The following is a 14,573-nucleotide window of genomic DNA, read 5'->3' as shown; positions in this document are numbered from 1 at the left end:
TCATTTTCGCAATGACATTGAACATGAGAGTTTAACTCTGTTAAAATGTTATGCCTTAAATAGAACTGAACGAAGTATACATATGTTTGCTGAGGGACAAAAAAAGGGCAAAAAATGAAGATACAAAATCTGATCTCCTAATATTTAGGCTGAATATTGTAACTGGTTTTCAAAAGGGACATGTCACTGCTTTTGTAAAATTAATATATAACATAATAAGTTATATGCATATATTTCCTTATCCAGAATCCAAGGGGAAGGTACACTCTTACACTTAGTGTTCATTAGACGTGTATACATCAGGTTTCCATGATACAATATGATTTCTCTTCTTGAGGCAATTATTAGATATTTATCAGTATCATGGAATGTGCCGTGAAACAATATTATATGACTTCGATTCATAAGTCAATGATGTATTTTATGACAATAACTGATTTGCTATAGTAGGCTTGATAATAAGAATACAATTAATTTATAATCAGTTATAATCAATTATAATCCCTAATAATCCATTAAGGTTTGATGCCTCAATTCATTTCATTTATTGCCTTTTAAATTGATGCATCAACCCAAATTGTCCAATCACCGCACCACTATAATGTACAATGTGTCAATAGCTGTAGGGTTTAAGTCAGAGCCTTTTTTGGCAGTTTTAATAATTCTAGAAAGGACAATGTCCATAAAAAACCCCTTTTAAACTCATTGTATTTAATCAGTGGTCTGGAAACAATGTCCTTAGTTAACTTTCATGCAATGGTGCTCTATGGCTTCAGCTCCAGCAGCTGTCGTTGCATAATCAGCAATATACAATCGGAATAAAGAAGTTGTGGTAATGTATTTTACCTCTGTACTTTACGCCTAGCTCCCCTGTCGCAGACTTAATGAATTAAGTGGGCAGACATCCAGAACACTGAGAAGGAAAGTACAAGAACTCTGGAAAAGAGTGCATTGAATGACATAACTCAGTGGGTGTAGAAAGCTGCCAAAACCCTGTGTTCACACTAGTGTGAAGGAATTCTTAAACATTCCTTGTACAGCGTTTCTGAATGATTAACGTAGAATTTGCCTCTTTTTAGTCTCACAATTAATCAGTTTCCAAATGAATACAATGCACATCTGACATGAAAATATTTGGAGAGACCCTGCAGTGATCAAATGCAGTTCTCTGGAGATTACACAGTTCATAAATTAGAAGAAAGAAATTGCATTAGCCCAAGCCTGTTCCAGCAGTTCTTATGAGAGTGCTTAGCTTTAATAGCGTGTCCTAGTGAAGAAAAATACTCTTTACTCTTGAAAATAGTGCATAAGATTTTGAAAACAACGCTCAAATTAACATTGTCATCTTTTATCGGTCATCTCAAGGTCACAGTACTACTATAAGGCAAACTTGCAATAAATATACAGTCATGGCTTCTCTCCATGATTGTTAATAAATTATCAAATCATTTCCTGTCTCAATAACATCCTCCTCATAGGTCATTTCTAAGGATGTCTGAAGCAGTGCTCAGTCAACACTAGGGGTCTCTGTGCGACTGGGATTGAATCCCTCCTGCAGTGCAGCACTGCAGACTGCCTCATTCCTATTCTTCCCTGAGCAACTCATTAATCTTATTGATTGTAGCGTACCTCGTCAGCTTAAGCAGGAGGGACTTGGCTCCTTTATTTCTGCAGTGCACGGGACAAACGCAGAGCTGAAGTTTAAAAAGAGGAGGGCGACCCCACAGTATGGGCTTTAAAGGCATTTTTATGTGGGATGTTCCTCTGCAGTGTCATAAAGCATTAGAAGGTGGGAATCTGCAATGTCCAGGAACCGGAAAAAAGAAAGGGATAGTGCAAGTTTACAGTACTCAATAAATTGTGGTGAGAGCACAACCCTGAGGTGTAGTGACACAGACTAGGCCAAGGTCAATAGCTCAGTGTTATCTGAGCAGCATTGTAGTGGAGGTTGATGGGGTAAAAGTGATAAAGTTGAATATATATGGTGTACACACAGTACATGTCAATGAGCATTAAACAGAAAGTTTAGATAAAAAAAAAACTTATTCATCAATTTATCTTTGTGAATTAATCTCCAGATTTGGAGAATCTGAAGAAACTGGATCTGAAACCTATCCTGGAAACATTGCTCTTTAACACCTAATGTACACCTCATGATACAATATGATCTGGATTTTTGAGACAATGATTAGATATTTACCCATTCCATGGAATATTCAACGATACGATACTAAATGATTTCGATTCATAAATCAAAGATTTTTTGACGATTTTTTGATGCCTTAAATTCATTTCATTTGTTGCCTTTTAAATTGATGCACCAATTCAATTTGTCCAATCACTGCGCCCCTATAATGTATAGTGTACGCTGAATTAGGCTCCAGACATTCAAACGCACATCTACAAAACATGATAAAGAGTTGCCGATCCAGCAGCAGGCATGTAGCAAACCCACAAGGGAACATATAACACTGACCGAACCTGGGATCCTAGCGCTTACAGGCAGCAAATGAATCCTCTGCACCATGCCGCATGATACTGTATATATTTTATTTCTTCAACACAGTAAGATTTTAGTGTTTGCTTAGACATAATTCATAGATTATGTACACAACCTCGATCTGAGAGGAGTACAGTTTGACTATTTCTCTGCTCCGAAATGACTTCAAATAGAAACCCAAGAATTAGTGGCTCACTTCATCAACGGTTAGCAAGAATTAATAAATGGAATAACAGAAATGGAATTAAACATCCTCTCCACAGACACCACCATTATATTCCATGAACAACAGCACTACTGGGGGTTTCTTTTAATGGCTTTATTCTAATTACAGAAGCTATTTGGATTTCCACGCCATTGTAAATTTAAAGCTGGCTGCCCATGTGTTTTTAACATCCCTCTAAATCATTTGAACAATTTGGGGCCCTGTAGGGATGTATGAATTTTAGACATTATATTTAACTGGTCATTTGAATTGAATCCAAACCTCAGTCTCTTAAAAACAGGCAGATCTGTAAATTATGTCAACTTGGACTTAAGTCCGAATCAGCTTTAACAACTGTACGGAGAGCTCAGCCATGTTATACCACACAACACAAACTCACAAAAAGTGTGTAGCACTTGTGTAAAAATCCACTAACTTCTGTTGCATCACTCAGATCCAAACCTGCCTCTGGAAGCAACACCAACACAAGAACTGTGCAACTGGAGCTTCATGTAACAGGTTTCCATGGCAGAGCAGCTGCACACAAGCTTAAGATAATTATGTGCAATGCCAAGCATCATGCACTGAACTCCAGTGCTGTGGAAATACGTCTGGCGGTCTTATGAAAGAATCTGATCTTGGTGGATGCCAGAACACTACCTACCAACTTGGACAGTTTGATACCACATTATTTCCAGTGAAGAATAATGTTACAGCATACGAAGACATTTGAGACAATTGTATGCCTTTGTGGGAAGGCCCTTTCATGTATGACTGTGCTTTATGGGTCTATAGGTTCACAAGTAGTCTGGAGGAACTCTAATGGTCTGTACAGAAGCCTGACCTCAACCCCTGAACACCTTTGAGATGAACTGTAAGGAGTTCAATCACACACTCCGCATACAGTGAAGTTAAAACTGCTGAAGATGCAATATGTTGTTAGTACTAAGTGATCATTGCTTAACATTAGCTGTTACCTCCGGAGTAGTGAGTCAGTAAATGTCCTAATCAGCTCCAGCTTGGCCTTGTGAGGCACATGCTTGATCAAAACATGTCGAATAGACGGTTCTTATTGTCTGCTCTCTCGCGCTTTCTCTAGCTCCCAGAAGGGAGTGTTAAAAGTATTTTGAGTGAGTTTTCATGGATATGATGTGTGGAGATTTTGCCTGACTTATTTAATTATATTGAAGAATTATTAAAGCGGATCATTATGTTTCAGTGTGTTCACCACCATATAAACAAAGATAACACAATCACACTGGTTCAAATGACTCTTGGTAATGCAACTTTACTAAAAATAAAATTTAAAAAAATAAAATACAAACAAGCCACAACAGTCATAAAACATCTTTGTAAATCAATAAAATACCCTGTAAAAGCCACAAATTCTCATTTTTTCAAATAATATATACATATACAGACTATTAAGATAAATGATCTAGAGCTGCAATTATTTTCCAGATATCCTGTAAATTTCACTAGACCAGATTATACCCTTACATTTAATAGAAAACAGTCTGGTTACAAGTAAATAATGCCATGCTATGCATTTAACTTGTTTAAAAAAGATTTTCAATTACAATGTTAGTCCATTTTAAGGCACTCTGTGCTGCGAGATGTGTTTAGTCAGGAAAAAAAAAAGACTGAGGTATTTAAACAGTGTGTTCACAGTATGTGCAGGGTTTTGGTCACTCAATTATAAATGACCTCTAAATCTCACATCCCTGAGCTCATTACTTTGATTAGGTGAAAAAAAATAAAATAAAATAATAATAACAAAGTGCCAGCATATAAAAGAGCACTGCTACACCGTGAACATAAAGCGCATTTGGACTCTAGGGACTGTAGCATGTGACTATAGTCTTCTTTAATTCTTGAAGGCACTCTGCGTAATCAGAAAGAGTTTTTGAAAGAGCACTTGATACCCTCGCGCATTCACCCGCTCCTCCGTACAGAAAGCATGCCAGTCTTCAGTTTACAGTTCGTCGACTTCTCCTGCAGATCTGCTCGGCTGAGTGTGGTGCTCTAGCTTAAGCGCTGAAGGTCAACAAGCTGCAGGGTTTTCACATGAACACTTACTACTCCTCGTCCTCACTTTCATCGCCCCCCGTATGGGAGACGCCGGGCCCGTCTGTGTGAGAACGCGAGTGTGTGTGAGCTGTGTGCTGGGATGGCATGTCCGAGTTGCTCCGTGTGTCATTGCTCCGGCAGCAGAGCCGAGCCACCAGTCTTGCACGCACCGGTCGAGTGCACAGAACAAACATGATGCAGTTTGCGGCTCCCTGAAAGGTGTTCCCGATTCCCTGCACAAAAAAAAACCAAACAAAGCAGAACAACCTGAACCAGATCAGAATTATATAATTAAAGCAAAATCAATATTAATATTTCATTTTTATATACTGCATGAAGAAAATGATGCTTCAACACAGGTCTATGAGCTACACAATAAAGCTCACCTCAGAATATAACACATCTTTAGAATACATAAGAATCAGATGACATTTCAGAGCTATTGTACATTTTGTGTCATGTTTTGAATTGTTGTTCTTTTACAGGATACAAGCAGAGTAGTATTTGTGCATCACTTTTTTTTGTGAATGTTCCTTTTTTTCATTCACTTAACTTTATATACCTGAATTGCAATTCTGCCTCCCTTGTAAGTCACAGTGGAATAAAATAGACGTATAAAATGAATAACTGTGAAGATAGAATGCTGCACTTTCGTCTAGACCTCCTGTCACTGTGAATTCACAAAATCAGAAACCCTATTAGAAATGGATGTATGCCCCCCCCACCCCCGCCCCTTTAATTTAATGGATCTGATTTGCGTCATGCTTACATGTAAGGTGACCAGCACAGGGTTTTGTCTGGCAGGAGAGTCAGTGAGCAGCAGCACAAAGCGAACAGTGCTCCATATGCGCAGTGCGATGAAGATGATGGGGATGAGAGTGAGCTTTCTGTCTGCCATTGCAGGAACTGAGTGGGAAAGTCGGTTACAGGCCAAGATGGGTCGGTACTCTGAGAGGGCTGCATGCTGAATGGAAAAGTGTAAGATGCTTACTACAGACAAGAATCATCAACTGGAACTTGATGATTCTTGTCCGTAGTAAGCATCTTTAGTAAGCTTTTATCTTGAAGCCAGTGTCATATGGATTTATTATCGGCTGTAATAAAATAACACACCAAATTACTAGAACATTAAAACGAAAATGAATACCAATTTCAGGCAGCTATATGATGAGAGTGTAAAGTTGGATTTAGCACTGGATAACTGTGGTTTATGAGGTGTCATAATACACAAAATGTGGTGAATGTGTCTGGATATGGCTCTCGACTAAACTCCATTCATTCCAGCAGATTAAGCAGATTAAGCCTTAATGTATTGTGCTCACTTTTTCTAGGCTCAAGCACAGAAGAATAAGAATATGACGAACCAAAGACAAATGTACAGTATATAATTTGAAACCCTCACTAGTTCCACATGGTGTGGTATCTATACTGAAAGCACAAGCACAGAGAGTTTCACAACGTGACATAATGAAACACAGACACCGGCGGCTTACCGCTTTGTGGATGTGTCTCTTGATGAGGATGTAAAGCACAGGCAGTATCACATAGGCAAGCAGTTCCCATATCTTGCCAGTCAGTAGCATCCATAGCACGTGATCGTCTTCCTCGATGCTGATCCAGCACCACCCGACAGACACCTCGGACGCGTCGAAACCGATTTTCTGCAGGGACACGGCTGCTACTGTGATGGCCAGGGGAACACCCCAACTAAAAACAGACAGTATTAGAGGAAAACACACAGCAGTGAGTTATACACTGCTCGACAGATAATGGTGGTGGCATTTACTGATTCATGACCCATAGCTAAAATGCTTCACACAGCTGGACATTATTATTATTATGGTGAACTATGTTAAATAATTTACTGTGAAGCTGTACAGATTTCTGTCTTGTTGGTTTAATAACCAATCTCTAGTAGATTTTAATAGAGAAAGATTTACATAAATAACACAAGTGGTGATCCACATACTGTTCATTTTTTGTAGTTTGTTCAAAATACCTAATGATACCCGTTTAAATCTACTCACAAAGAAATACACAAATATTTAAGATCCACCGAAATTTTATTTGCTATATACATCACCTGTCAAAGGTTCGTGATTAAATCTGACCGGATATATTTTGAATGATCGTAAGAATATTTTGGCCGATACCTGTAGAGACAAATTTAGGACATGAGGGAAAATTTACTGCTAATTTACTGCAGACTCCTTTCAGAAATAAATGCCTTCCTTGCGAAAAGCTTCACCCACATCAGTACTCAACATTACTGTCACTAGTGTCAGAGCTGCTACTACAGAAAACTAATCAACACCCTCTGACCAACGAGAATCAGCGAACGGTTCGAGTATACGATTCACTCCTTCTCTGTTGAAGTTCCAGCAGTATTCTGACCACAGATATCAAAATAGGGAAGTGAAAATGTGCACCTCAATGAAACCACCGGACAATCTCTTTCACAGTGTACAGTAGATGATGTCTTGCATCTTTGCAACAACTTTCAAGAGATGTACGAGAAGACTGACAGAGAAATAACTGATCGATATATATATATACACACACATATATATATATATATATATATATATATATATATATATATATATATATATATATATATATATATATATATATATGTACACACACACACACATATATATATAGCGAGTGGCCAGTTTGTTAGGCACACCTTATTGCACTCTCAGAAAAAGTGTACTAAACTTTTCCTTTTTGTTCTTTTACCAAGACAGGTGTGTGTACCTTTACAACTCTGCAAGCTAATTACAGGCCCATTATTACATTTCCAGGTGAAAGATAAATATTAGAAGGTGCAAATGATAAGAGACTAACCTCAGTGTGAAAGAAAGGAACAGATGAGTAGGCCTACCTTTTTTTACTACCTGAAAGTGTACTCACAGTGCATTATATATATAAAATAATATAAAAATAATATATATATATATATATATATATATATATATATATATATATAGTCAGGTTGTGCTACAATGATGCACACAGATGATAAAATGTATTAAATATGTAAATACTTTTAAGGTTAATCAGAAAGAGAGGAACAGATTGTAAACACAGGTCACCAAAGTGGGAAGTTGCAGAAGGAATAATAATAATAATAATAATAATAATAATAATAATAATAATAATAATAATAATGCAAGCTGTAAATCACCCAGGCTACCTGATGAGATGAAAATATAAGACCAAACTGTCGGCTAGTCTCTGACTGGACTTGACGATGAAGATGTACAGGTACACGGCAATGGCCACGGTCCAGAAGAAGGAGCTGGTGTTGGAGAAAGTGGAAAAGGCTCCTTGCGTCACGCAGTCCCAAGTGTTTGCTTTAAATACCTTATAAACTCCGTACGAGTAAGAGACGGCGGACAATAAATCAGCTACCGAGAGGAAGACTAAAAGCTGCCTCGGTGTGGTTCTCAGGTCGGGCCACAGCGCGTACGTGCTCATGACCAGCACCGAGCCCAGCACCGAGAGAGCACAAGACAACAACACCACAACCTGCTCATACACAGCCACGTCCGTCTGCTCCCACCAAACCGCCATGACTTCCTCAAACTACTCCCAACAAGTGAGGCGATCAAACCGGATTAGGAACTGATTTCACGTGTAAAATCTCGGTGCAAAGTCAGTCGGGCGTCTCCATTTCACTTTGTTTCGTCGTCGCGTTTTAACGTGCACAAGGTTTTAATCTACAAAATCTCCCTCTTTTTGTTATTGGATCTTTTAATAGACATACGAATAAATCTGTTCAGTAAAGTTTCGTCACTTGAAGGAAAAACATGGAAGTGTGTGTGTGTGTGTGTGTGAGTGAGAGCTTCACTTCACTTGGTGTCACTTTAACTCCTCCCAGTATCTCCTTATGAGTGAAACTCAAATAAATCAAGATATCTATACTTAATAACCAAACTAACACAGGATTATCATTATTATTTCTGATCAGGTATTTGCTTTGAATTCACAAGAAATCACATCAGACAGTTCCCACGATTCCTATTCGTTTATTCGTATTTCTTACAGATTCCGATATTTAACCTAGCCTATACGTCTATAAAATGAATAACAACAAACTATAAATGAGTATATATTTTAATGGATTTATTAGTTATTTGTATTATTTAAATTAAATAGTGCTTCCACGTGTGGTGATAGAGAGCATCCATAAGATGGCGTCATAAACCATGAGGCGAAGACAGCAGCGCTTCACAGTGCACGAGTAAAATTACACCGTCAATGACGGAGATTAAATAAATATATGTTATTGATTCATTTACGCATTATTTTTTATTTTACCATCACAAATAAATAACGTACATGTGGTTCATCGCCTGTATTTTGAGACAGACATCCTGAGACACCAAACTACTTAAAGGCTAATCAGCTATTACATATCCAATCAAATATTATTATTATTATTATTATTATTATTATTATTATTATTATTATTATTATCATCAATAAAAATAATAATAATAATAATATGTAATTTAATATTTAATAATAATAATTTAGCATATTATTGTTATTGTTATTATTATTATTATTATTATTAGTATTGTTATTATTAATAATAATAATAATAATAATAATAATAATATGCTAAATTGTACTTTTTAGTGTACCACTTTTGTACCTGTATGTGTATAAGTGAATATAGTGTGTGTTTGCATTGCTTAGTATCACAGGAAGATGTTACAGTGTGTGATGTAAATCTTTCCCCTAAAAATAACTAGAAAATGTCTTTTTTTTTCAAGACATAACAAGCAATCTTTATTTTAATTTATTTAATATGATGTATTTGGCACTGCGATGGACTGGTGACCTGTACTCCTGCCTTTCTCCCTATGTGCGCTGGGATAGGCTCCAGCAGACCCCCTTGACCCTAATTAGGAATAAAGCAGGTATAGAAAATGGATGGATGGATGGATGATGTATTTGTTCTTAATACGATGAACACATAGCAGTGCCAAATACTGAAAGGCATAAAAAGAAACACGAGAGAGAAAGGTGTGCGAGGAACAAAGACAGTATATAATAGTAAATATTGATCCTTTCTGTGCTACTTTCTAGACAGGCTATGTTATAGAAAAGAAAGTATCCAATATCTCTTTTATATCAGTATCAGTACAAGCCTGGCATCATCAGTCTTGATGTGGACTTTAATTTTTCACAGTGTCCTGCTTTTTATTATCTTTTGTGTGGTTTATGCACGCTTACTTTTCTTTGTAGCTCTACATTAAGTTTGTGAAGAATTTATTTATTTTGTTATTATTTTGCCTGCCTTTTTTTTTTTTAAATGATCATCTATCACTGTAGTCTATAGCAGGCCTGCTTTATGAATTAATTACTAAAAAAAATAATAAAAATAAATTATACATTCTACTCAAGAGGATCAGGCCACATATCACAAACCTTTGGGTCCTGCTATTAGCAACATATTAACTGTTTATAAAAATTCTTTGGAAATACCGAAGTATAAATATCCTTTTGTTCTTTTAATAACATTTTTTTTTGCTATGTAGGCAGATAGCGTGCAGGTTTCCAGTGGCCGGATCACTGAGTTTGCAGTTTCGCTGATACATTGAAGGGAAAATCTCCCCCTCCTCATTTAGTTATCTACAGGGCGATGCAGAGGCTCGCCTCCTGAAGAGCTGCAGTGTTTCATCGTGCTGTACTCTGCAGCAAATGCATCATCTCATCTCAGAGAGAGCGAGAGCAAGCGAGAGAGAGAGACAGAGAGAGAAAGAGATAGATCAATTCTTTTCCTAAAGATGAGCCAACACATGTTTTGCTGTACAATTTTCTCTGTGTGGGTGTCATGCCGTGGCTCATTGTCATTCCCTATAGCTGTACATGGCTGTAGAAAAGTATCTTCGTATTTCGCTTGTGAATTCTACACCAGAAATATCCACATCAGACCTATGGCTACATTGGCCTGAGAATCAACGGTCTCAACCTTTTATACACTACCAAACTGTGTCTTGCATAATTGTGTGTTTCCACAAAAAGAAGTCAAAACAGTCTAATTATAGTCATTTTATAGGTTCCTCAAGCCGAGCCTTGCTTTGTCCTCTCATTCTGGTGCAGTTTTTCCACTGGGAGCATGCTGCATACCATAATATGTAGTACTATATAGGAGTTGCATATTCTATACACCTCAAAAATGCTAAAAAAAAATTCTAGTTATTCAAATACAGTATATCGCTTGTTATAAACGATTCTTATATAATTAGCTCATTTAACTCATTTAATTTTTTTTGGAATTAGTAAAACCATACTGAATTAGTACCCTGTAATATTATTATACATACAGCACAGGTACATAGGAATTTTTGTGCGAACCTCATCACAAGAGATAAAAGGACATACAGCAATAATAAATAATAGAAAAAAGGGACTTGTAAGTCTGTACATAGAGTAAGCGTCATAAGTATGAGAAAATACTCACAATAAAATAAAAATGCAATTAAATAAAATACGATAAGGTGTAAACTATGGCAGAATATTGCATGTTATGCAGTTCTGTTGTACTGTATCCTCAGACAGTAGATGGTGTGAGGTAGAAAACAATCTGAGGTATAACAGATATGTATGTGCATATACACAGCTTTAGAATTGTATACAAAATACATGTATGCAGTCTGTAAATCAAGCCAGTGAGCAAACTAATATATTTCATCGTAATGAATTCAGATAGAACAATGTGATTTAGGTTGAGTGATAAAATTAGGTTTGCTTTTAATTTGGGGGAATCAGTCTACTCTGTGTGTTTCTCTGTACAACAGATCATGCTGTTACATTTAGTTAAACAAGACACAGTGTTACTATTAAGTCCAAGCTTTATATGTATGTATTTGGCAGCATTTTTGTCCGAACACCTTGGATAATATTTTACTGTAAAAATGTCTATTGTAAAAAAATGACATTATTGTATGTACTTAAATGGACTTATAGGGGGTAAATGTCAGAGATAAAGTACAAATGCCAAGCACCTATAAATGCCTTATAAACTCGAACTTGAGAATGTATTTAAGATATAATGCACCTTAAAATCTGCTCTGTTAGGTTCCTCAAGCGTGCACAATTTCTGTATTCCAGATAACACTGATAAAGTATTTTTTAGTTCACTATTCATTCGATTCGAGTGACACGAAGAAGTTACTTTCAGTTTCTAAAGAAAGGTTTGTTCTCACCTTTACTGAAGGTCTTCTTGAACGATTGACATGATTTACTGCTTTAAATTTAGAAGAAATTCAGTCATCTTTGACACAGATTTGAATGTGAGCTTCCTTTATTTCAAGTATAGGCACATGAGCACCATAAAATGATTTCACCACCAAAAGCCCCTTCTGACTCACAGCCAAGTGATACTTCTCTCACTTGCACAACCTGCTGTTCACGAAGAAAACAAAGCAAACAGCTGAACACAACCAGAAAAAAAAACCCCAGTTTACTACACATCAATGAGCATATTCATAACTTACATTTCATACTCTCAATATTTAATACGTTGACGTTATAAAACGCAAAACATTATCATCGTCGTTTCATTTTACTGTGTATGGAAACATCCACCCTGAATGACTCGCTTAATTAACTTCATCAGTAGTGAGTGATCTTCGATGGGGTCTGTATGATTTTGTATTGGAATTGAAAAATTTGATTATTTATATTTTTAACGTGCAATGACTTTTTCCATTCTAAACGTCTTGCGATGACGTGGGTTTACCTTCACTTTGGTTAGTGGTTTCCTACATTACTCATAACACTCCTAAAATACCCATAAAAACACTTTTCTGAAACGGCTTTGTATTCGTACTATTGATCCGGCAACGTGAACATTGTAACCTCAACTCAGAGGTTACAACCTCAAATCTCTTCCTGTTTTTTTTTTTTTAAGACTGCAGAAATACTGATTGGTCAGCAGAAGCTGTTCCAAAGTTCCGATGTTATATGACATCATGTTTCAGAAACTCCCCTCAGGTAAATGCTTCCCCTATCAGAACCAGTATTACACAACATCTGAGCAGTTCTATCCCTTAAGGTGGTAAAGACTTGATAAACAAATAAGCTGACCTTCCATTTACTCAATAGTGTTGTATGCAGACTTTGGCATTTGTATTGTGTGTATTATATTTTATTAGTTGCACTTATGTATGCCTTGTTTCATTGTATACATCTCTGCAAAGATCTGCCAAGATAAATTCCTGTGAACTTGTCCAATAAAAGTGATCAGTCATACCTGAGCATGCTCACGTTTCAGATCACTAAAACTAGTTCTCCTGTTGAATGCCATTCTAACTTCACTAGCAGAGGCCCATGGCAATTAAAAAACATGACATCAACCGACAAATCAACACAAGAATCGCTAAGAGCGTCACAAATCTTTCAGTATATTTATTGTGTCTCAGTGTTTTCTTTAAAGAATCGTGTTATTCTAATCTGCTAAAACCAACTTTGGAACAGACTTAACATCTTAGAAAAAAAAGAAAAGGTTCTCTGGTACAGCCAAATGGATGTCTGGCTTCTCCACAATGTTTCAGTAAAGTGGTGTACTTAATGCAATCACAGCTTAAAACGAGAAAAGTGCTAGATAGCAACTACTTTATTAAGACCTAAGCGTTGACAGTCTGCAAAACAACTGCAGATGTTTAGCACGCCCGCATTATGGCCAGGCTGCCAACAAACAAACAAGCAAACAAACACAAATCAATCAATCAATCAATCAATCTGCTGCTGTTTATGGCAACAGGTCACTAAGGTCATGGTGGTCAAAGAGCATAAATAAGAAGCATGTTTCGGTTTATTTTTATTCTAAGAGAGGTTCACAGGAACAAGATAACATGGTAAAATGATTCAAATTAAAACGAGTAAAAGTATTACATTCAGAATGAGAACCTAAAGTACAAATATATCACTATTTCTCAGTGCTGAGCAGCCCAGAAACAGGCTGATGGGAAGATGGAGTTCCTTCCATCACTAGGTTAATGTAATGAAGCTGCGTCTGGACAGGCTTCGCATGGTGACGAGTTTCTGCGGCAGTATACTTGCTGATTGCTTCGTTCTCACTCCTCACAACAACCAGCTAAGACACTGCCAGAGAAACACTCACATTAGCCACTTCTCTTGACACGCCTCCTCTTCCACTCTTCTCCTCCCTCTCCTCTGCTCTTTTACCTCTCCTCTTTTTTTGCTTCCTCACGCTCGTCCCTTGAGAACTCATTTAGGAAATACACGTCCTACTTCATGGAAGCCTTCGTGTCAGCAAGCCGAAGTTTTTCATCAGCCGTTTCTTGAATGTCCAAATATTTAGCGATAGCAGCTGATGACAGACGAGTGCAAAAAATTTCACACCACAGTGTAAAAGGTTTGAATCCCAGGTTCTCTTTTGTTACAAGGATGATGAGTTCATTCTGTGTACAAAAAAAAAAAAAAAAAAAGTCATGAAAGTGGTGTTCATTTTCATCATGTTTCATTTTAACATTTAGGGGACACGATGCTCAAATATCATCCGTATGGCTATTTTAACCTAGGATGTACTACATTAAATATGTGCTATAATTCAATATCTGAATATGCAAAGTACTGCAATCTTAGTCATGTATTCTTTTACCTGTTAGTAGTGCAAAAGCCAAAATATCACATATATATATATATATATATATATATATATATATATATATATATATATATATATATATATATATATATTTATATATATATATATTTATCTGACTCCATTAGCAATATAAATGCACAGAATGA

At 36.6% G+C, this 14,573-nt stretch overlaps 1 protein-coding gene across 2 annotated transcripts; it reads right to left on the bottom strand.

The window, feature by feature from the left end:
* Positions 1-3,979: 3,979 nt before the first annotated feature.
* Positions 3,980-8,677, bottom strand: gpr157 (G protein-coupled receptor 157). Of its 2 annotated transcripts, XM_058410785.1 has the most exons (4): positions 7,975-8,666; positions 6,269-6,482; positions 5,545-5,739; positions 3,980-5,008 (listed from the first exon to the last, which is right to left on the bottom strand). In XM_058410785.1, the coding sequence occupies exons 1-4, from the start codon at positions 8,352-8,354 to the stop codon at positions 4,784-4,786; spliced, it is 1,014 nt and encodes a 337-aa protein (XP_058266768.1). In that variant the 5' UTR covers positions 8,355-8,666; the 3' UTR covers positions 3,980-4,783. The 2 variants fall into 2 exon arrangements, with proteins under 2 accessions (XP_058266768.1, XP_058266769.1); XM_058410786.1 differs by lacking the exon at positions 5,545-5,739 and having other exon boundaries at positions 7,975-8,677.
* Between the last annotated feature and the right edge of the window lie 5,896 nt (positions 8,678-14,573).

Source organism: Hemibagrus wyckioides, linkage group LG15, assembly GCF_019097595.1.
Source record: "Hemibagrus wyckioides isolate EC202008001 linkage group LG15, SWU_Hwy_1.0, whole genome shotgun sequence".
Classification (NCBI taxonomy): domain Eukaryota; kingdom Metazoa; phylum Chordata; class Actinopteri; order Siluriformes; family Bagridae; genus Hemibagrus; species Hemibagrus wyckioides.
Note: the sequence above shows the minus strand (reverse complement) of the source record. Positions and strands in the feature narration are given on the sequence as shown.